This window comes from Hippocampus comes, unplaced genomic scaffold (genome assembly GCF_001891065.2).
Source record: "Hippocampus comes isolate QL1 unplaced genomic scaffold, H_comes_QL1_v1.1 scaffold786, whole genome shotgun sequence".
Classification (NCBI taxonomy): Eukaryota; Metazoa; Chordata; class Actinopteri; order Syngnathiformes; family Syngnathidae; genus Hippocampus; species Hippocampus comes.
Window position 1 is genome coordinate 23,749 of NW_017805375.1, and position 23,460 is coordinate 47,208.

A 23,460-nucleotide genomic window follows, 5' to 3' on the forward strand; every position below is an offset into this window, starting at 1 on the left:
CACACACACACACTTATTTAGTTAAGTGCATGCATTTGGAGTCTGGTAAAAGTGACTCACAAGCGCCGGTGGAAAGTTCGAGGAAAAAAAAAAAGAAATTAAAAATCGGCCCAGTCAGCAATTTCAGTGATCAATCAAAAAGAGGAATGGCTATCACAAAAGGATGCATGGACAATTTTCAGGGACCCTGGCATGAAATTGAACAGGAAGTCCCACGTTTTGCTTTGAAGCGGCCAGTTTGGGTGAATTCCAGAGCTCCCCCAAGGGAACTCTGGAATTAGGTTCTACTTTGTCGATGTTCGCTAACTTGAATGAGCAGTCTCATTGTTGATTCAGCAGGTTCGCGACATTCATCGGGATCGGTTTCCTGACTTCAAATATTCACGGGTCACACGGCGGACGAGATGATGTGATCGTATTGATTTAGTGACTCGAGTGGACGGATTCTGATGATTTAGTTGCATGGGTTCACCGGCTCCAATTGGCGACCGACTCACTTTACTGAGAGACTCAAATGTAACAGCTCTGCAATGTTGCCTGCACTCTTCCTCCCACCCACCACTTTTCTGTGGCTCCTACCGGACCCTCGCAGCCCCCTTCCCCTTCTGTGACGGACTCCCCTGCCTGCCTTCTTCTGCTGCTCCATCTTTTTCTCATCTCCGCTCTCGTCTGAGTCTCCCACGTCCTCCTCGGTCTCATGCTGGTGACTCATCTTGTTTGCCACATGGAAACATTTTTACTGTGTGGATGTGAGACCGACGCATTAAACAAGTCCCAAGCAGACAAGCGGAAACACACGCGGACCGATGAGCGGGATCTTTTTCAGCATGTTTAAAATCAATGTTTTCAAAATCTTTTTCTGGGGCTGTACATTCTTTTAGTCGTTTTAGCAAGCTACTTTTTAGGTCTTTACTTTCACATTTCTTTCAACTCTTTTGTTTGCAAATGCTCTGCTTTTAATTATGTGAAAGGCAGTGCCTGAAATGCGCTTTCTAAATAAACCTGCCTTGCCATGCAGGACTTTCACAAGTGTTGTTCTAATGTTTGAGTGTATTTCTTTATAATATCTTTGTGGGTTTTTTTTTCTTTCATTGTAGTTTTCGAAATATATATCGCCCAGGTTGACGGCGTCTCCTCGCGTTCCTCAAGCAGCGACTTTTGGTGCAATTCTCCCGGGACAACACCGCGCCGATAATTGCACAGGAGCGCCCTCTGCTGTTTTCCATTTGACATACAAGAGTGTGGACTCCGGGCCATGCTATCAAGTGGAGGTCATCCTTTTTTATTAAATAAGTGAGGTCACCACTATCTAGCGGTCTCTATTTCCAGGACACTGACTCTTTCAATCAAACGAATAAGCACAAAATAACACTTGGTAGTTGACGTCTTTTGAGATTCAACTTCCTATGTAAATATAATTGTTTAAAGACGCCCCCCCCCCTAATTTTGTCGTTATTTTTTTTTCAACTGACGGTTCATTATTGGTACTGGGATTCATGTGTTTCTAAAACTACTTCTGAACATTTTTTAACGTAACATTTTTGTCTTGATGCAATTTTTATATTTCCAAATATAAAATACATGTAATATTTTCCACCTAGTTTTTTTTTTCTCAACATTACAATTGTTAGTCGAAAAAATATGTACAGATAAATACAGACGGTTTGTTGTATTTATAAAGATGCATTATAAGATTTTTTTTTCACATTTTTGTTGTAATATCATTGAACATTTTTGTTAGAATTATATAGGGTTTTTTTATTCATAGTTTCTCTTGTAATAATTTGGTAATTTTCACCAATACTCTGGCAACATTTGTCTCCTACTTTGTATTATAATATTTTGGTCATTTTTTGTAGCAGAGTTTTGGTTCATTTTCAGACTTGTTGGCACAGACCAAAGGCCTATCAATTTACTGCATTCATATATTTATTCATGTTTTTATTTATTGAGAGCATTTTTATTCTTTCGAACCCTGACCTCAATTCCAGCAACAGCTTTTTGGTGTAGCGACATTGAAGCCATTTCCGAACCCCGGTTTTGCCACTCACGCCGACCAACCTTCCCCTCCCACTGCGAGGAAATCCAAGGAAGTTATTGTGGACGCAGCAAGAGGCATGTCTTCATTTCAAAACAAACATTCCCAACATTGCCTCGATGGATTTTAATCATCATCATAACGTGTCAATTTGTTTGGGTGCATCGGGTTACTCAGTGGCGATATAAACAGCTCCCGCCAGCCGGACCCCAAGTCGGCTTGTCTTTCAGACGACCTCGCCGATTGCACCCTCGCATTAAAACGTTTTAAAATGTCCCAAAAGTAACTTTGGCGTCACGCGTGGACGCTTGGCGTGGTTGGCGATCGACAACAACCTTTCAATTTGCACCAAAACACGTCGAATGCGTTTAACGCGCGTACCTCTGTCGCTGCAAGCGGCTCTTTCTCTTCCTTCAGCCCCAAAACAGGCCATGAGTGACGCAATGAGTTTGATGTCACTTCAACGAACGGTCAACGAACGGCAAGGCACCACATGACGTTTCAGTTTGATGTCGCCACGTTTGACAGTTGGCACGTGGTTGCCCAATGGTCAACAATCTCGATAGCTTTCCGGAGCGTCATCCACTTCAACGGGTGACAGGTGCGCATTGGGTCGCGTGGTATGTACCTGCACCATTTTACGATAACTGGCTGGGCGTTCTTCCCAGTCCTCTTCGCACGTTGACCATGAGGCGGCACGGTGCAGTAACGTGTGCACAATGTGACTTGACATCTAGATAGCAGCTACAGTACGTGACTTTTATGTTCCACAATCTGGATACTAAAAATGGGGGGTGAGTACGGAGCCCCAGACATATTTGAAAAAAAAAATATTTTTGTAGTTCGTGCGTACATAGTTACAGTGTGTGTACAAATACGTTTTTCAAATGTTGCTACGTCATGTCTGGGGCTCCGTAGATGAGGTATTTTCAAATGTGTAAGCTTATGTAAAATTATTATTTTCATTTTATATTTGAGCATTATATTACTTTATGTTATAGTTACCTAAATTATATTGTTTAATAATTGTTGAAACATTTTTATGTTGCTTGCGTCTGATTGGCTGAAGACAAACAGGAAGTGTTTTCGTTACCGGAAGGAGGTGTGTTCGTTCGGGAGTTGCGCAGCAGACGTTGGAAAATAAAAGGCTGCGTTCAAAGGATTCCATCTCTCCTTTTGCCCATTCTTAAAGTATAGCTATCCACTTAAAACCCACAAACCCCTCAACTTACAAATGTAAAACAAAAAATACTTCCAACTCGTGTTTTTCTTTAACCATTTTTGTTCTCTATTTTGATATCTGACTTCCCTTACAGGTTCAAAAAATACATACAAAAAACAGCCAGGTAAAAGTTCAGCATCCTCAAATCATCCGGTCCGATATGTTTATCCGCTCATGGGCACGTGTTGCAAGAAAGCAAATTTAGTCCTGGCAGACATCTTCCAAGGCCAGCAGGGAGTCGGGTAACTTCTCACGCTCACACTGCTGCTGGCATGTGCGCCGTCAAGAAGGCCCGTGGTGCTTGTTCAACACATGGCCTCGCAGGCATGGGCCAATACACACGAGTCCGTACATGCGCACATAAACATACGACTATGTATAGATAAAAAGCACTTTCCAAATGTCAAAAGATACACTGGGAGAAATGGGAAGAAGGGCAGCACAAGTTTCGTGGGACATCAAAACACCCTCTTGCAAAGTTAGGAAGAAAAGTACCGCTGACAACAGTTTTGCCGAGCGAAAATTATATATATATATATAAATATATATAGAAAGAGAGAGAGAGAGAGAGAGAGAGAGAGAGAGAGAGAGAGAGAGAGAGAGAGAGAGAGTTATATATCGATATATATTTCTGGGGAAACAGAGTTGTCTCAGAATTCCATCACCAAACTGAAAGCGCCATCACCACATTTTAAAATGGTCAATTCACTGAGGAAAATGTGCACACTCGGGCTCACAAGACTCCAGCTAAACACCACACAGATAATGTAAAGTACTGTCGCAAGAGATGGAGCAAGGACATTGATGGTACACATAAACAGAAATCATAATCACACCACAGCGTTTTGGGGTTTTTATCATAAAAAGATGCACGCACGGTGGTGAGTCGACAGAAGTCTAAGAAGAAACGGTTGAGAGGGTTTGTTGCGGTTTATCAGTTCTCCAGGAAAGCCACGTAGTCGGTGAGTCTGGCCAACTGCTGCTCGTTGGGAACCGACGAAACAGGGGGAGGATCTGCGCAGACAAAAAAACGAGGATGGTGAGCTGAGGTGGGGGCGACGTTCATTGAGTCATCCGCCTTTTACATCTCTCCCGATTTTAACTCGCCACTACGGCCTGCCACGTGTTTCAACTCGGGTGTCAACATCCGCAAATGATCTCACGGCACCCGTGTCTCGTTCTCGCCACGGAGGTGACTGGGTTGACTCGAAAGAGTAGCGGGGCGTCGCTTTAGGTTAACCCAAACAGACAGATTTTTTTTTTTCTCAAGTGATTTAGTTGATCGCTGAAGACGAGGCCATAGCGGCGGCGCGGTGCGGGGACGGTGGGGGAAGGAGCCCGTTGAACATGTGCGCAGCAGATGTTCCTCATTGGTTCACAGAAATGAAGACATGTGACAATACGTCTTTAAAAAAATAAATTGTCTAGCAGAGGGCAAAGTGCAGCTTGGCCTTCCTTTTGTTGCTCACGAGTGCTTTACATGTTCTTGTATCGCGTCGGTAATTTGGTCACATTCCTGATCATTCACACTAATGTCTCAACTTTTGCCATTTTTCTTCACTTACTATCACCACACTTCTGGCGTCGGGGAAAAAAAGCAGCGGAAGCTTGGCTGTGAAAATGCAGCTTAAAACTCGCAAGTGCACCACCTACCTGGCTTTTTAGGCATCACCATCCTGGTGGCGGGGTCCGCCTGCCAGCCCTGGCTCACCACACCTTCAGTCAAGACAAAAAAATGTTTTCGCAACTCCCCAAATGCATCATTCGTCTCACGCGCAGCGCTCGTTGTCGCCGCTTACCTTTGACGGCCTCTTCCACCGAGTAGCCCACAAAGGCGGCGAAATCTTCAACGGTGATGGAAGTGTACGCCTGCGCCACGAGGCCGTGGGCCCTTTGTCGCGTGCTCTCTGCAAAGCAAAAGGAAGAGCGATGACATCGGCGGACCAAAGTGTCGGTCAACCCCATTCGTAAATTGTCGATCTAATGAAAAGGCAAAATGAAATTGTGACAGTATAATTGTATTTGGCGACAAAACAAGTATGGACACCGTTATTTCCATTCCATTGGAACATCTTTTAGACATCATGCTGTGTTTTAATATCTTAATATTATCTTTTTTTTTTTAAATTCCAGCGTCAGTGGCGGTGTTATGGCTCCACGTTTTTTTTACGGATGGAGGCTGCCCATAATTTTTCATTCGTGCTATTAGCGACCACAGAGGAAATATGCCATTTTAAATGAGGACGAAATATGTGCTACGATACAAAGAGAAAAAAAAATATTAGTGTATGTATTTATTTATTTATTGCTATTATTTTAATGAGGAGAGTTTGGGCCACATAGGGCCCGTAGGCCGCCATTTGAGCACCCCCAGGGTAGAGCATCTCAAATGTCAAAAGTGCCCAGTGTTATTTCCCCTCCCCAGCCTGCCGTTGTTTGGGAAGATAAGAGTCAAGTGCGAAGGGGGCCACGAGGCAAAATGCGCTCGGTGCCTCCAGCAGCTCTCACCCGAATGCCTCGGGGGGGGGGGGGGTTGCGGCCCCGCGTTTTTGGTGTCCTAGCAACCTTGCTTCTGTGTATCAACACCCCCACTTGTGTGAAGCGCGGCGGGCAGCAGCCGTGACAATAACATGGTTGGATGAGAAAAGACAGCTGGGAGGAGAAGTCCCAAGATTGGCCAAGACTGTTTTTCTCATCGTCCCGCCCCAGCAAACTTCCCGTCCGCGCTCTCTCTCGCCGTTTTTCTGTCAACACTTGATGAGTTTTGATCATTTAGCCAATCCGGTTGTCCTGCTTATGTTATAATATCTCAACCGTGTTTTGCGTGCTTCTGTTGAAACGGAATATTAATCTCACTTGAGTGGCTCCCGCTACGTTAACGGCTAACGCAAATCCAATCCGAAAGCAACATACAAGTCAGAACATCTTGCTGTCTCACGACGCTCAGCTCCTGAAGTAGTAAGTTATGATGACAGCAAAGATTTGTCTGATAAAATCATTTTGGGCCATAATTACGGTATAAAACTATCTAGTACTCTTCGGTGGGTGCTAACTTCACAACAAGGAGCAGTTTTGGCCCAGAGTAAAAGTGTTTCCAAAAAGGAGGCCAAGTGCTTGCTTCAAGTTGTTTATTGCCCCTTCCCGTTGAAGTTTCATGGAAAACTACACGTCAAGCAAAGAGAATGGAAGCAAACACCGTGTAGTGAACACAACGACGACGCCGAAGGCCCCCGTTGGAGGAGCCGTGACCCGCAACTGCAAGTCGGGTTCCTGACACCGGGCAGTGCATTTGGCTCCAGACGACCTGGATAGTCTTGAGATTTCTTTGCACGCAGGCCAAGTTCAACACAGCATGTGACAGATAGTAAAGTGGCCCCTGGAACATAAGTGAGCCGGCTGTCGCTCGGCTGTCCTTGACTTTAGTACCGTACATGTGGCACGGGCAAAAAAAAATCGTCATTTAAAGAACTTGAAACTGATTGAAATGCGTATTGGCAAGCCGCAACGCTTCGGCAACAATGTTTTTGTGACGTTCTTTCATTGACAGATCGGTACCAACACTTGCGTGAACCAAGGAAAAGTTAAAAGTAAGGCTTGCAGAAGACCTTTTATGATATGGTGTATTTTTTTAATGATATATTATCTTGAGATCCATCCATCCATCCATTTTTCGATCCGCTTTATCCTCACAAGGGTCGCGGGGGGTGCTGGAGCCTATCCCAAGCTGTCTTTGGGCAGTTGGCGGGGGACACCCTGAACCGGTTACCAACCAATCACAGGGCACACAGAGACGGAGGAACTATACGCGCTCACACTCACACCTCGGGACAATTCGGAGTGTTCAATCGCGTTTTTGGAATGTGGGAGGAAACCAGAATACCCAGAGAAAACCCACGCAGGCCCGGGGAGAACATGCAAACTCCACACAGGGAGGCCGGAGCTGGAAATGAACCCGGTACCTCTGCACTGTGAGGTCGACGCGCTAACCACCGGGCCGCCATCTTTAGATCCTTTTTTTTTTTTTGTTTGTTTGTTTTTTAAACCAGGTCAATTCGACCAGCAACATGACCCGATGGGTTATTAATGAAACCGCTCGCGACGTTGGAACCATTTTGAAGCTTCACATTGGAAACGGATGAGAACGAGTGAGCAATCGAGCCAAGCGGGTCATCTCAAGGGGCTTTCTGTAACCCGGTCCTCAAGCAGACATGTATTTTTATCGCGGCCTCCCGACCCCGTGGCAATGACGATAGCGGCAACTGCGTCGGCCTTTCCGACGATCCAGAGTTGGGCTGAGGCGGGCTGAGAAAAGATGTCCAAGTGGAGGAGCGGCGGTTTTATCGGGGAGGTGCGTGGGAGGGGGAGTGGGGGGGCAACAGGACCCGGCCTGTCCTTCTCTGGCAGTCTATTCTAGGGCAGCGATCACTTCTCACCCTCTCACTTCTTAAAAATAGCCCCCCGATTTCACCGGCAAAGGCAAAGCAGGGGGAACATGGCAATGCCTTTATTTTTAAATGCGGGCCGAGAGCGCGGAGGACGCGATCTGATGGAAACATTTCAAAAGAACAATGGACGCTTGTGGAACGAGCGACTCTTTGAGCCGACAATAAAGACGGTTCACAATTGAATGTCATGCAGCTTTATTTCGGGTTCCATTCAAGTCCAAGGAAGTCAACCAAGACAAAGTGAGAGATCGCTATAACCACCCGCTACATTTGAAATAAAAGCAACACATCTTTTGACAATCGCCATTCTAAACTTGACGCCAACATTCAAGTGATCCAGAAGTACAAAAGTATAAAAAGGAAAGTTATGTATTCACCAGTGATGTTAAATATTGCACTGAAAGTACTGGCGAGTGACGCTAGCCCACATCCCCGCAACACTCGATTATCGTGTCCCCGCCATACTCTCTCGTCAGAACACCTTCACAAGCACATTAGTCCGGCAACACTTGATTTTCCATCATTCCTCCTCTTCTTCCTCCGCATCATCAAAATCATCTTCGTCGTCCGAGCCAAAGTCCATTTTCGCCAGCACCGCTTCGACGTGCTCCGTCGCCACGGCGAAATGATCCATCTTCTCGAAACCCGGCTCGGGCCGCTCTTCGCCCATGGAGCCTTTGGCCGCGTCTTTGGTCTGCATGATGAGGCCCTTGGCCGCCACCAGAAACTCGGCGGCGCCGCTCTGCTCCAGCGCCCGGACGGCCGAGTCGGTGAGGTCGGTGCTGGCTTGGAGTCGCTCGCCGTAGCGCTGGGACAGCGCCCGCAACTGGGCCACCTTCTCGTCTTGCTCTTTGCCGATCTGCTCCAGGAGGACGGTCTTGCGCTCCTCCAGGACGGCGTAGAGCAGGTCGAAGCGTTCGGAGAGGCCTTGCTTGGCGCGCTGGGCGTTTTCCTGCACGGCGCGGCAAGCGTCTTCCATCTGGATGAGCAGCGACTGCAGCCGCCCGTTGCTGGCCACCAGGCTGTCGATGGCGTTGCTCAGTTCGCCCTTCTGGGTCTCGTAGACGCTCTCCAGAGGCGCCACCTCGCAGTCTTGATGCTGCCCAAACACTTTGCACATGGAGCACGTGGGGGTCTGGCAGGTTTTGCAGTAGATGTTGATTCTCTCGTCTTGGTGCTCCTGGCACTTGGGCTCTTTGGACTCTTTGGGCTTCAAGGAGGGTTCCGTGTTGCCGCCGCCGCCGCTCACTTCCACCTGCTGCTTGTAGATGTCAATGATGTTCTCCACCAACAGGTTCCGCTGGAGCCCGTGGACGCCGTGGCGGTCCAGCACCACCTCGAACCTGCACGTCGGGCAGCGGAAGACTCCGCCGGAAAAGCGGTAGGGGTTGCGCGAGTCGTAGAGGTCGCTGGCGCAGCTGCGGCACAGGTTGTGCTGGCAGGGCAGGATGACCACCGGCTTGGTGAACATGTCCAGACAGATGGGGCAGCTCAGCTGCTTCTCCAGGCTGTCCATCGGGCTCGGCGGGCGAACCAAGGATCCGGTCCTCTGGACGTCCATGATGGAAAAGAAAATGTCCGGCTTCTTTTTGAAATGAATGACAGCAGACGCTCCTTTAGCCTGGCGGTGTGCTTGCTCACTTATAGATCTACTCTGTCCGGTGAACCGGCGACGCCGTCCTTTATACCGCCTCCCTTCCAGCTGGTGACACTTGATCCTACCAACCAAAGCGCACATTCCTGCCTGCTTGCTGGCCGGCCCGTCGAACTTTTCACAGAAATGACCCACCCCCGCCTCTCCATTGCAGCATGTGTCACATGTCCCAGTTGGCTGTACGCGGCATCCAAAGTGAGAGGTGGACATGGTGGACGAACAGAGAAATAAACAGGGTGCATGTGACTGGACGCAAAACAAGCAAGTGTACATCGTGTGAAGCAGATGTTGTCGTACGTCCGTCGGCTTGTTTGTTTGTGCGTCTCAATGTTAACCGGAGACAAACAATTTCGCAACAAAACTTATTTTTCTTATCGATCTAAGATGACCGATTCAAAATGTTTTTTCGTGAAAAGAATATTGTCGCACACCGAGGGACGCGGTCCACCGTGACTGCAATGGACCATTGTGGACAAAATTACAGTAAGAGACTCTCGGTCGCAAACCAAGTGACTGAGCATGAAACATCTACTGACTCACTGCAATGAAAAAACTGCGGCTCTTTGTTGGGTGACGACACATTGTCAAGAAAGAAGCAAAATGTTACAAAGGCAGGAAACAGTAAACAATAAAGTGGTGCCATTCAATTTCGGCGACAGAGGCTCTCCACGCTTGACTTTCTCACCACAGGTACATTTCAAATTATGAACACAGTTGAGTATTACTGTAAAACACAATATACGTCGCAGTTGCTGAACCCTGTACACCCCATGACACTTTAGTCCTTTTTTTTCTGGTTTAGTCAATGTGCAACATCATAAAATTTAATTCAAAGATAATGTTTGTGTAGCTTTTGTTGTATTGCGTGTAAAATGGATCTATTCTAAAGTTTCGATCTGTTTGAGTGACTGACTAGTGACTGCACTAAAATCTGTTGTTGCATTATTGTTTAACATGCATCGGTTCACCCTGAACCAGGAGCATTGAAAGAAACAAGCACAACTGGAGCCTTCAGCCAGCTTTGTCGACTCGTCATTCCCGAGTGAAGTCTTTTGCTTCACATCTGTCAAGGTATCCACCGGCAATTATCTTCCTGCGAGTTCCACAAACTGTCTTGTGACAAACCGTACGTCAGCTTCCGCACATCAACACGAGGCGGCCCCCGTAAACATGACGGAGACGCTATTATTAAAACGCTTGCACAAGTGAACGTCACATGATGCAAATGTTCCAAAGTATAGATTAAAAAAAACATGTGAATGCGAAATATATTTTTTAAAAAAAGACAAAATAAACATTTTCAGTTTGTAAAATGAAACTGGAGGTGATGCCGAAAACTGGATTTAAAAAAAAAATGTTTTCTCTGATTTCTCATGGCTCCCGAACTGTCTTGAAACAGTGTTCAATTGGCGCCCCCTACTGGCGAATACAATCAACGCATGCTGAATGCACACAATTTATGTTAAAAAGAAATACAAGAAAAACAGAACAAAATGATTTTCAAATTATGTTCAAATTACATTTAGTTGAATAGACTACACACTTCATCGTCAAACTGGTCAACTTTGTTGTTTCTTGCAAAAAATCATTCACTCTGTATTTTATGGCTGCAACATGGACCGCGAAATGCTGGCGCAGGCTCACGATTACATCACCTTTTCTTTGAACAACATTCTATCAACGTTTGAGAAGCTAATGACTATTTTCTAAAAGCAATGAAGTCCATCAGTTTTAATATGAAATATACTGTCTAATGTTTTAAATTAAATAGGGTTGAACAGGGTGCTATGACGGATTCGGCTGTTGCGTCACCAGGAAGTATTGAAGGCAGAAGCAACAGCCAAAACTGTCAGCAAGAGTTTTTCTCTTCACCCCTCCCCGAAAAAAAGACCTTTGTCTCGAAAAAGAAACCTTAAACCTAACTAAGGTATATCCTGTTTTTATTTTGGTCTCATACAATGTCCCAACTCCATTGGAATTGGGTTTGTAAAACATTAAAAAGGCGTGCATGTGTATTGTGATATGGACGCATTGTCCCAGTGCCAACGACGCAAGACATACCTTGAAGGGCCTCCATTACTGGGAGAATGTTTTCTGACCACTGATAAGCCGCAATAGATGTGTAGATCCCGGGGAAATCTCGTTGCCAAATGTGCTGGCCAACTGTCCAGATTGCTGCTAATTCAGGATTTGCCTGAGTATGATTAAGAAAAAGCAACTTTGAATGTCGTCACCATTGGGAGTTCACCCACAAGCATAAAGCACGACCTGGTTTAGAGAAAAAAATGTAAAAAACAAATATAGAATAGGAACATGCAACTTGATATCTTATCCAACAATATCCTTCAAAAACAGTAATAAATTAGCATCATTAAAAAAAAAGCTACATTCTAGCCACGAGAAATGGTCTGAAATGAACCTTCTTTGTTTACACTTGTGAAACTGATGGAGAGAAGGCTCTTACCGCTTTTATTGCCTGGGGAATCCGTTTCCAAAGATACCTGGCATTATTCCTGTACAACGCACAAGGACACGTCAATAAACAAACGTACTGCATCTTTTTTTTTTTATATGATACACGTAACTTACATGTCATTATGTAGTAAATAGAGTGCCAGAAGTTGAGCATAAACTTGAGGGGTCGTAATGCCTCCTGGTGCCTGTTGGAACAAAACAACAATATTGAAGTAAGGTAACTATGACAGCGACTTTTGGATTGATCCGCCCACCACAACTATGCCACCCGTCAACGCGTTGCTGAACTCCTGCTAAACCAACAAACAGGATGCAACAAGGGCAAAAGCAACGATATATTCCGTTAAATGCTGAAAGTGTGTCGGTATAGTATTGTTAATCCGTTAGTAGGGCGCTGTTAGCTTTATTATGTTAGCACCAGACCGGGTCAGATGCTGTTCCAAACTCAAGTATCAGCAGGAACAAGACGCATATCACTGAAAAGACTCGAACATTTTTCGTAACATACCTCGAGCTCTTGAGCTTCACACTGCTCTAATAATTTGTCAAAGTTTTCTTCCATGATCACCGCAGCAGGCATGATGAGGATTAACCCTCTTCTGATTCTTGTTTTCGCCGAGCAACTTCACTTTACTTCCCGGAGAGAGCGAGGTGACCCGGAAGTACTTAACGGAGAGCTCGTAGGAATTGTAAAAGTGTATAAAAAAGATTCTTGGATGCAACCTCGACAAAGCTTTCCCATGACCACCCTTTACGAAATGAAAAGAGATAAATAAATACCCACAATCACTGACGGCGGCAGCAGGCCACCGATTAATTTTACAGATTACACTCAACGCTCGATAGTTTCACGCAAGAGACTAATCAAAATCAACATCATCATACTACTACTACTACTACTAGTAGTACTAGTACTACTACTACTACTACTAGTAGTACTAAAATAAATATTGTTAATAACAATGATACCACTGCTATAATAATAATAATAAATTTCATTTTAATAAAAAATAGGGCATAGTAGTATAAATAAACAAACATGGAATAAGAATAATGAATAGTATCAATATGAAAAACAAAACAGCCCGATGAAACGGTGCTTTGTTCTTTTGGCCACAAGAGGGCAGTATATACAATTTATCAACATGACGTACTTCCATATTTCTCAACCGATTCCAAATCCAAATGCGTCTGCTTATTGAGGACATCTTGGAAACAATGTCCACACTCCCCAGATTAAGACGATGTTCATTCTTCTACATTTTCCACAAGAAAATTCCCAATAGTATGCAGACATGTGACAAATCCTCTACATTCCTGAACCGCTTCAAACTATGGCAAATTCAAACCGTGCTGCTCATTCGGGACAACTGGGCAACTATTTCACCAATTGGAATATTTGCTACATTTTCGGAATGCCACAACTTTCAACCACATTCTCAAATTCATTTTGCGTATTTATCCTCGTTCCTCAATTTTTGACTGATTCAAAACATTCCAACTTGAAAATGCCTGAATGGTTTCACAGACAGATTACATGCAAACAAAACACAGTCCCTAAATTCCAACAAGTTAAAAAAAATTACAAAATCAAAAATACTGAAGAATTGTGACTTTGGGGTGAATCCATCCAGATTTCATTCCATTTCAAATGGTTCAAATTAAAAAAATGTTCATTTTATTCTTGGAAACAATTGTTTGCATATCCCATTACCTCCAAATTCCACATTTAACATAGCGAAATTGCCAAATTACACATTTCACAACTGTTTCCACACCATTCCAATGTAAACTGTTCAGATCATTCAGGACTTCCTGGGAATTATTTACCACAATGATGCTTATTGCACAGGCAAATATATGCAAACATTTGACAAATGTGCCTCCTCCTACCGCATATCTGAACCAAATTAACATTTCAATGAATTCTACACCCTTTCAGTTCAATTTCAGCTTTTGAGCACTGACATGCGATTTGTACAAAAATAACAATCTGGAGTTGTTCCAAATTGTTGGACCTAACTGTATTGATCCATTCATCTGGCAAACCTAATTACCCTTGGGAGCAGCAGTTTGCCACCAAAACAACTGTGTGAGCTTTGCGTAATGAGCTGCATATGATGTATCGATCCCAAACACCTGTTGAAATGTTGACCATCTAGTTTCTAGGAAACCAGGGCAAACATTTTCGAATGAAAAGCAGATGCACAATGACCTTTTCATGTTTATTCGCTGCCATGCACGTGCCAAGGCCGTGACCCCGTGATGTTCCAAATGTGCGGAACCAAAAAAGTCAGGTGTGCGGTGTTTTGGTCACTCGGGTGCTGGTTGATCATCTTCCTCCCCCACCAAGTACTTAATCCTTCTTTACATTGGGCTTAAGGGTGTTGTCAATGTGTTTTTGGCAGCGACACAATGCAAGTCATGATAATTGCTGACACGCTGGGACTAATAGCTTGCTTGGTCATGTGGTGGGCCCAGTTTGACCAGTCCTTTACTCAAATATTCTGCTCAGTCTCGAGCAGGACTGGGCAAACAACAAAGTAAGCAATTTCATTATTGACAGGCCTGAAAGGGCAGTTGCTTTCATTTTGTTGTTTCCCCCATCATGAAATTGGTGGGTTAGAATGGAAAAATACACGGTACATTTTTTAATTCATTGTGCTTTACTAAATAGTTGGCTAATTGATTTCTATAAGTTACATAATCAAATAAAATAAGACTAAGTAGGAGAGACAGTTTTGATCCAATAATGAGTTAATTCATTTGAATTTAATTGTACATATTTTAAATAAAGAAAAAAAACCCAATAATTTCAGGTAGCCATAAGAATGAAATAAAACATTGTATGGAAAAAAGAGAAAAATAGTATGGAAAAATGTACATTTTAAAATCCAAAAGCATATAAAAATACCTACATTGTTAGAGAGCCATAATAATTAAATACAAAATTAGGAAAACAAAACTGAAAATGGGAAAAAATTAAATAATATATTCAAAAAATACAAATAGTACAAAATAAAAAAATTATACATTCAAATCTAAATAAACATTTAAAATAAATTTAAATTTAAAAAGTTACAAGCTTTACAAATAAAAACATATCAAAATCACCCATTTTAAATTCAACATTTAAAAACGTTTTTATTAGCCATCCATTCAAATACATCATATCATTTTTTTAATTTTTATTTTTATGTCGATTCCCCGATAAAACTGTTGGATTTCTTTTCCTCTGGAGATAAATGGTTTCCAGAAAGACTGCATATTGTTGCGCAAATGGAAACTGCTCAGAGATTTGACTTTTTCTCCCTCGGTGGATCAAGTATCAAGTATCAAGTACAAGTTTATTGTCATAGATTGCCTAATAGTAACCCTTCAGTGGCAGTGCCTTATCTTTGAACGGACACCAGGTGGTAAAAGGGACTACGCCTTTTAGGGAACATGATAACCTTTTGACTCCCCCATCATGAATATGTTATTAATCGGCCAAGATAACACAATAATAAAAATACAAGTCAAATATGAGTCAACTCAGTCGCATTTCTGGCCACCCCATGCCTGAAAACAAACAATAGGAGGTATTGTAGGGTTCCCACATGATCCTGCCCCACTAAAAGTGAATTTATAGCGCCCCTGGAAAGTTTGAAAAATAAACAACGAAATTATTCAGGAGTATCTTATTTCAACAGAAAAAAAATGAGAGGAAGAATAAACTCGGTTATTCACTCCAGGAGTGGAGCAGCGTCAAGACAGCATCACATGACTCTCGAGAAGGTCACGTGACAGCGGTCAAGGAGGGGCGGAGTCAAGTGAGGGGGTGGAGGCGACTTAAATCAGAGCTGGACGTAAACACAGCGGCAGTTGCAGCCGCAGCACCATCGTCAGAGAGACGCTCACAGCACAGTGACGTTTGGGAGAAAACAACGCCAAAACACGAACAGCTTTCGGCTGCTTTTTGCACGTCGCTCGCCGCTTAATTGAAGCATTTCTCTCCGACTTCAGCTACAGTGATAGCTAAGTTTGGGGAGGAGGAAAAGGAGAGCGAGAGACGTCGCCTGCATTTTTTTTGTCGCCCCTTCTTGGTGGTCTTATTGTTGCCGAGCTCAGTAACGCCGGAAAAAAAAAGGTTTCTGAGCTTTCCTTCTCAACCGATTTTTAAACATGGAAAATTCCCGAGCCAATAGGACATGCTGTGGTATGTGTTCAACGACTCTATTGTTGTTGTTGTATTATCCCCCTGGACCTCGTTTATTTTTATTTTTTTGCGATGAATTCCACGCGTGTAATATTTTTCCCTCCCCCTTGCAGAATCCATTCAAGATTTCTTCACTTCATCAAAATTCCTAATCTATTTGGGACATGCACTGTCCACTTGGGTGAGTAAACCCATTGCATTGCATTGGATATTGTTTGGAATGTTGGCTTCTTGTTTGAGTGGTTCTTACGTCTGCCTCACAGTTAATAGGTTGCGGAATTGAATTCTCGACCCCGATATTACACAAACGGGCACATAAGTCTCATTGTAAAATAATTGTCCTTTCGCGGAAATGTGAGTGTGAGGAGTTTTTAGTCCCAGAGATTACTAAGCAACCAATCCTTTGTCTCTTGCCAAAAATCAATATTTACCTAAAATCAATATTTATACATTCCGGGCTCATCAACTTTTTTTTTTTTTTTTAAATCACAGCTTCTTCTCAGGTCATGATTAATGCGAATACATACTTCTTAAAAAATGCTCAAATGACCTTTAAATTTTTTTATTATAATATGCCATTATGATAATAACCAATGAGAGTCATTTATGTGAAGACACTATCATGTTAAGGATTTGTCACAATTATTAGAAAACACTATGTCTATAAATCTCTGCCGGTCTGTTGACATTTTCACACTCTCTAGCGCTTGAAAATGAACATGTTATTACATTATAAGTGTCCAGAAGCACGTGTGTCTCTTTTAAAATTCATAACGGCTCACTCAGACAACATTTTCAGAAAACAGGATGCTCACAAAAGTTTGACGTAGTCGTTTCATCTCACACTCAATGGCCACTCCAGAGATTCAGCTATTTGTATCCAAGCCTTCAAAAGTCACTTTTCCACCGCATCGGCTCCCTTTAAAGCAAGCTTTGGTTTCAACTTGCAGGGTGACCGAATGTGGAACTTCGCCGTGGCCGTGTTCCTGGTGGAGCTGTACGGCAACAGCTTGCTGCTCACGGCCGTGTACGGGCTGGTGGTGGCCGGCTCCGTGCTGCTGCTCGGTGCCATCATTGGCGACTGGGTGGACAGGAATCCCCGACTCAAAGGCGAGGAACATTTTTGGAATGGATCGTAATGTGTACAAGCAACGGCTCACAAAATCCGCGCTTTTCCTGTCAGCTCGGTGTATGTTTGTTAACTGGTGGGAAAATCAGTTATGTCTTGTACAGTCCGGATAACACTCAAAGGGGCAGTCTGACATTTGCCACATCATTGTGACAGTCTGAGGTTAAAGGGTGAGATTCTGGCTGCCGGAGAGGAGAAATGACAACCTCCGACATGCTTTTCATTTATTCCAACAAAGAAGGTTATCGTTATCCGGCACATACCACAGCTTGTCTTGAATCCGTGCAGGCTACAATGAAACCATTCAAACATAAAACAATAACTCGATGATGATTTCCTGACCTATATCTACTCTATTAGTACACCAGTCCACGATAAGGGCTGTCTGTTTTGATTCGAAAACAACCACATCAAACACATTTGGGAGCGACAAAAGGCAACAGGGTGGATCGGGGTGCAGGAAAGCCATCGAAAAGAGCACCAGAATGAACTTGGCCAGACGGACAATCTGTTGTATTCGGTCACGCCTGTCTTTAATGTCCGTTTTTTTTTGGGTTTTTTTTTGCACCCCCGCAGTGGCCCAGACGTCTTTGATCGTGCAGAACAGTTGCGTCATGACGTGCGGGATTATCCTCATGGTGGTATTCCAATTCAAAGAGCAGCTCATGGAGGTCTACAACGGATGGCTGCTGGTAAGACGCTCAAATTCTGGGTTACGTGATCTCTCTGGAAGCTTTTCTTTGACCTTTCACCTCAAGTACAACAACCTGACCCACCGGTTGCTGCTCACTAACTGATATGGACTTCCACGTCCGTATTATTTTTGACCCCTTGAAAAGTTGCCAGCGGAATCGACCATGAAACATTTGACTGTAACCAGATTTACTCGTCCATGCAGATGTGGTTACTGACTGAATAGAATCCGAATTCTCAATCATTGTAACTGTACAGCCACATTGTTTTTTTTTTTGAATGACAGGCCTCGTCCTGAACAAAGCAACAAAGGCAGAAACCAAACGACAGCCTCGCTAGTGCCGGAGGCTTGTTTACACTTGTTTAACGACTCTTGAGGGGGTCTGACCGAAGGGCCGTGCAAGTCAACGAGTTCTTGCAAGGCGGGTCATATGACACACGGGGAAATGTGACCAGGCCTGTTGATGCATTTTTTGTTGTTACTATTCTGACCAGACAGCAGCAACAGCTGTGTTGGGCGGTAGCCGACACAAGATCAACAAATCCAGCGCGCGCCCGACACATCAAAATCTTCCACATGTTCAAATATTAATTGCTGCCAACTAAGCACTTTTTGGGCATTAATTCAGTGGACTTTATTTCCCCGTGAACAAACTTGATACATTTGAACGTGCGTAGCGTTACAATTTACAGTTGAATGCATTCTAGCTCAGTCCGTACTTGAAAACAACCAGCGCTGTATACAAAATGCTGGACATGGAGCAAAAATAATCCATACAACAACCAACAGTAAATTAATAACAAAGACAGTAGAAAGCACAAAAACAGTCCCGTTCAAAATCGAGTCTCATGCGGAGTCAGCTGGGTAGCGACGGGGCTTGCCGAACGTTCAGCGGGAGGTTATTCCAAAGCGAGGAACCAACAATGGAAAAGGCTCGGTCCCCTCGGAGCCCCCGCTTCGTCCTCGGTACTTCTAATAGTGTCTGGTTCGCAGACCTGAGACACCGGGCAAGTGCGGAGGGGCGGAGGAGCTCAGAGAGGTAAGGTGGGGCCAGGCCATCTCAAAATTTGAAAACAAATGAGATCTTAAAAAGAACTCTTAAATGTATCGGGAGCCAGTGAAGGGATGCCAGAGTAGAAGTTAGGTGCTCCCTCTTACGAGTAGCAGTCAAGAGGCGAGAAGCAGCATCTTGAACCAACTGGAGACAAAGGAAGCCCCCTTATCTTAAGTCCCCACTGTAAAAACAAAATTCACTTCTTATTTCATGTACTTGTCTTTTTTTTTTGTCATTCACATGTGGCAATGTTCTTGAAAACTCTCTTCTCTGTGCTATGCCAAACTTGGAAGACGTTGACTTGACTTGACGGTGACTCTTCCACTCGTGCAATATGATAAGACGGACTTCATTCTTGATTTTCCAGACCACCTGCTACATTCTGGTGATCAGCATTGCCAACGTGGCCAACCTGGCCAGCACGGCGATGTCCATCACCATCCAGAGGGACTGGGTGGTGGTGGTGGCAGGCCAGGACAGCAGCAAGTTGGCAGGTCAGTGTTTGCGCCCGTAAATGTGGACTTCACGTGATCCTTTATCACGTCCGCGTCGGACTTCGACCCTCCGTTTGGACTCGTTCTCCCATTTCACATTTGATATGGGGACTCGTAACCCGCGTTTGTCATCAAACCGCATCGTTTCGAAACCAGCGACAATAAACGTTTCACTCCTGCGCCAGATATGAACGCGACGGTGCGGATTATCGATCAGCTGACCAACATCCTGGCCCCCATGGTCGTGGGCCAGATCATGGCCTTCGGCTCGCACTTCATCGGCTGCGGCTTCATCTCGGGCTGGAACCTGTTGTCCATGTTACTGGAGTACATGCTGCTGTGGAAGGTCTACCAGAAGACGCCGGCTCTGGCGGTCAAAGCCGGGCAGAAGGAGCAGCACGAGCAGGAGCTCAAACAACTCAGCCTTGTGAAAGGTATCTAACGAACAACGGTTTGGACAGCGACAGTTGAACAGTCATGTGGGGCATCTTCCCTCATAAGCACCTGTTCAGTCTCCATTGGTTTGAATAGTTTGTCTATAATGTGCCCTTCTCTCACGGAAAGTCACTTTAGATGAACTGAAGGCGAACTAGAAATGAGCTGGGAGAGCCTCCAGCCCGCCTGTGACTAAGCGTGCGCGAAACCGCGCGAAGCCAAAGCTCGCGACAACCCGAGACATGAAGCGGCGTCCCCTTTGAAATGGCAGAACCACGACGTGTCCATTCCACATGCCCCAGAGTTAGTCTCCAACTCAGATATCACATCGGCCTCGGTCTTCAGTAAGACACCTTCAACGGGGTGTCACGTGACTACTGGTACTTTTTCCGGTGAATGTCATCTGACCGGAGTCAGCAAAACTGTGGCTAGCGGCCACCGCTAATGCTAACTCAACGATGGGTTGGGCGAGAGGCACTGTCCTCTACCCTGAAGCTCATCTCGGTCCGCAACATGGGAGCTTTTCGGTGACTTTGGTGATGACGTAGTCGACCCCGACATGTCAAGGCACCTTGAAAGACACCGAGGACCACTGAATTCCACGGGTGAATTGAGGTCCACTTGTGGTTGCATTCACCCGTGGTAATCCGCCGTTCTGTTTTGCAGAATCCGAGACAGGCCAAAGTCCAGAGGAGTCCTCTCAACCCCTCATGAACGCAATCGTACCGGCGGTCAAGACCGAGCCCCCCAAAGAGCGAGGGTGCTGCTACCAGGTGACCGAACCCCTGCGCACCTTCAAGGCCGGCTGGAAGGCGTACTACAACCAGAGCATCTTCTTCGCCGGCATGTCCCTGGCCTTCCTCTACATGACCGTGCTGGGATTCGACTGCATCACGACCGGCTACGCCTACACGCAGGGCCTCAACGGCTCCATCCTCAGCCTCCTGATGGGCGCCTCGGCCGTGTCGGGCATCTGCGGAACGGTCGCCTTCACGTGGGTCCGAAAGAAGTGCGGCCTGATCCGGACCGGCTTCATCTCGGGCGTGGCGCAGCTCTCTTGCCTCATGCTGTGCGTCTTCTCCGTCTTCGCTCCCGGGAGCCCCTTGGATCTCAGCGTTTCACCCTTCCAGGACCTCTACGCCCACCTGGTTGGGGAGAAGGCGCTACCTGAGGCCGAGCACCTCATGAGCGTCCTTTCCGGTGGGAACGTGACCGCCACCAGCGCGCCGGCTGAAGATCTCCCCGGCCCACAGTCCTACATGTCTGTTAGCTTGCTGTTTGCTGGCGTCATTGCTGCGAGAGTCGGTGAGTCACAGTGGTTCATCTCGTTTTGACTGTATCGAGGTTCAAAAGTTTTTTTTTTTGACCGCCACCAGCGCGCCGGCTGAAGATCTCCCCGGCCCACAGTCCTACATGTCTGTTAGCTTGCTGTTTGCTGGCGTCATTGCTGCGAGAGTCGGTGAGTCATAGTGGTTCATCTCATTTTGACTGTATCAAGGTTCAAAAGTTGTTTTTTTTTTTTTTTTACCTAACTGGGGAAAACGGATTCAACCCACTTTTCCTGCCATCCAGGCTTGTGGTCCTTTGACCTGACGGTGACTCAGCTGATCCAGGAGAACGTGATCGAGTCGGAGCGAGGCGTGATCAACGGCGTCCAGAACTCCATGAATTACCTCTTGGACCTGCTGCACTTCATCATGGTGATCCTGGCGCCCAATCCGGAGGCCTTCGGCTTGCTGGTCATTATCTCGGTGTCGTTCGTGGCGGCGGGCCACGTCATGTACTTTTACTTCGCCTTCAAGAGTCTCGGCCATCGTCTGTTCCTCTGCTGCTCGCCCGAGCAAAAGGTCGAGGCGGAGGGCAGCCCCTCGCCTCCCAATGTGGTCTAAACTGCCTTTCGCACAGGCCATCCCTGGCATGTCCATCTAGCTTGGTATCCATACACAGCAAGCGTCTCTTACAGCCTACTTCAGCGTTACTAACGTCTTCACATGTAGCCAGTCGAGTGCGAAACCTTGCGATGGAAGCATTTTGCAATGTGTACCAATCCAAAGTTGAAGTTCAGGCAAAGCAGAGGTTTCTCTTATCCCTCCTGTTATGGTCGTGTCTTGGATAAACCCAAAATGGGTCAATGGGACTCGCTGCATATTTGAGAGAGAGAAAAAAAAAAAAAAAAGATGGGGGCGTGGTTTGCATGGGTCAACGCGACCTTCAAAATAGCACGAGGGTCGAGTTAGTGGAAGAAAAAAAAAAGGCATTTAATGGACTAGAAACAGTGGGAAAATACTTCTAATGGATATGGGAAATTCTAATTAAATTTGGCTTCGGACTTTTAAAAAATACTTAAATACTATATTTTTTTTTTTTAATGATTAGACAAAGTAGGTTGCATTGGCCCAAGAACAAAACCTAACAGGAGGGTTAACGCGTTCAACATTGCAGTGATGTCATTGGTGCTTCAAGTGTCTTCATTGTCGTCCTGTGTTAGCTGACACAGGTTGGGATATGTATATATATTTTTATTACTTTAACCAAACAACAGCAACACCTGGATCTCAAGTCTTTTTTTTAACGTGATTAAAGCGTTACGCAAAGGACGGTATTTATTCAGGAAAATGTGTCAGCAATATTATACTTGGGCGGGGAGAAATAAAAACCTATCCAGCTGCATCAATAGCTCTCAGTTACCAAAGTCCAGGTTCATACGTGTGGTGTGAAAGGAAGAAGAGAGGGAAGCATTCCGAATAGCCACTTTTGCACCAGGTGACAAGAAAACAAAAATAGTGGATATATTTACGAAGGCTACTGGAATTGTCATTTCTGTTTACTTGTTGTTCTTTGAATCCACCTCCATTTGTGATATGTTGCAGTTCTTCTCGGTGGACTCTTCTTTTCTCACTGGCCCATCCGTGATTGTTGTTATGCCAGCACTTTACATGACTGACCTCAGTCATTACACCTATTGTCTGATCGGACATTTGTTTTTTTTTTTTTTTTTTTTTTTGCACAAGTCCATGGGTTTACGGTGTGGCTGGAAAAAAGTGCAGAACTATGTTCGGTAACGGTCCCTGTGAGGTAGGAGGTCTGAATGTAGGCCATGTTTGGCTTGGCTCTCCCCAAATGTGGCTTGAAGGATGCAAGAGCTGCAGTTTTTAGAACGGGCGGGTACCTCAAAACATGTCTGCGCTGTTTTACGGATAGTCATTTGACAGCTTGATTGGGGAAATGGCAACAGCATCTCAGCAAGGCAAAAAACCACTTTGTGACTGAGTCCACCGTATGTCCTCGACGGCTACTTAACACCAGGTGGTTGGCCACCCATGGTTTCTTTGTGGGAGGGAGACACACCAGATGCAGTAGAATGCATGGCCAATTTTTTTGTAGGGAGTGTCCAAGTTGTGCAACCAAAGGCAAACTTGCCTTAAGGATGCAGCTGTTTTTCCAGTTCCTTACCAGACTTTGATTTCTAAGCTCTTTACGATCATTACGAAAGGCCATCAATATCTTTTCTGTGTCGATAACGCTTAACGTCAGCCGGAATCCATCTTTCCAGTAGAGAAAAAAATGGTTTCAAAAGTGCCATTGCGGTTTTGAATGTTTTTTATAATCCCTGTTGTCAAAT

General features: G+C 45.0%; 3 protein-coding genes across 6 annotated transcripts; 1 reads left to right on the forward strand and 2 right to left on the reverse strand.

The window, feature by feature from the left end:
- Nucleotides 1–4,098: 4,098 nt before the first annotated feature.
- On the reverse strand, nt 4,099–12,481 carry cops8 (COP9 signalosome subunit 8). The gene is made up of 7 exons (XM_019872066.1): nt 12,343–12,481; nt 11,949–12,019; nt 11,824–11,872; nt 11,421–11,553; nt 5,060–5,167; nt 4,914–4,976; nt 4,099–4,274 (listed from the first exon to the last, which is right to left on the reverse strand). Exons 1-7 carry the CDS (start codon nt 12,412–12,414, stop codon nt 4,195–4,197), a joined length of 576 nt encoding a protein of 191 aa, XP_019727625.1. The 5' UTR covers nt 12,415–12,481; the 3' UTR covers nt 4,099–4,194.
- On the reverse strand, nt 7,884–9,490 carry LOC109517112 (E3 ubiquitin-protein ligase TRIM63). The gene has a single exon (XM_074895034.1). The coding sequence runs from the start codon at nt 9,441–9,443 to the stop codon at nt 8,226–8,228; it is 1,218 nt and encodes a 405-aa protein (XP_074751135.1). The 5' UTR covers nt 9,444–9,490; the 3' UTR covers nt 7,884–8,225.
- A 3,201-nt stretch (nt 12,482–15,682) lies between the features above and the next one.
- slc40a1 (solute carrier family 40 member 1) lies at nt 15,683–23,437 on the forward strand. Of its 4 annotated transcripts, none has more exons than XM_019872063.1 (9): nt 15,683–16,032; nt 16,146–16,213; nt 16,983–17,142; nt 17,738–17,853; nt 19,277–19,403; nt 19,589–19,837; nt 20,505–21,074; nt 21,229–21,297; nt 21,411–23,437. In XM_019872063.1, exons 1-9 carry the CDS (start codon nt 15,999–16,001, stop codon nt 21,725–21,727), a joined length of 1,710 nt encoding a protein of 569 aa, XP_019727622.1. In that variant the 5' UTR covers nt 15,683–15,998; the 3' UTR covers nt 21,728–23,437. The 4 variants fall into 4 exon arrangements, with proteins under 4 accessions (XP_019727622.1, XP_019727621.1, XP_019727623.1 ...); XM_019872062.1 differs by having other exon boundaries at nt 20,505–21,057; nt 21,212–21,297; XM_019872064.1 differs by having other exon boundaries at nt 20,505–21,090; nt 21,246–21,297; nt 21,411–21,555.
- The last annotated feature ends 23 nt before the right edge of the window (nt 23,438–23,460 follow it).

Bases quoted from the DNA above. Each gene is read 5' to 3' on its own strand.
- cops8 (XM_019872066.1), bottom strand. From the start codon at position 12,414: ATGCCTGCTGCGGTGATCATGGAAGAAAACTTTGACAAATTATTAGAG. The intron at 5,168-11,420 runs GTATGTCTTGCG...TTTGCTTTGCAG, and splicing joins AGTAATGGAGGCCCTTCAAG to AGAGCACGCGACAAAGGGCC. The intron at 4,977-5,059 runs GTAAGCGGCGAC...TCTTGACTGAAG, and splicing joins GGTGGAAGAGGCCGTCAAAG to GTGTGGTGAGCCAGGGCTGG.
- slc40a1 (XM_019872061.1), top strand. From the start codon at position 15,999: ATGGAAAATTCCCGAGCCAATAGGACATGCTGTG. The intron at 16,033-16,145 runs GTATGTGTTCAA...TCCCCCTTGCAG, and splicing joins AGCCAATAGGACATGCTGTG to AATCCATTCAAGATTTCTTC. The intron at 19,838-20,504 runs GTATCTAACGAA...TCTGTTTTGCAG, and splicing joins ACAACTCAGCCTTGTGAAAG to AATCCGAGACAGGCCAAAGT.
- LOC109517112 (XM_074895034.1), bottom strand. From the start codon at position 9,443: ATGTGCGCTTTGGTTGGTAGGATCAAGTGTCACCAGCTGGAAGGGAGG.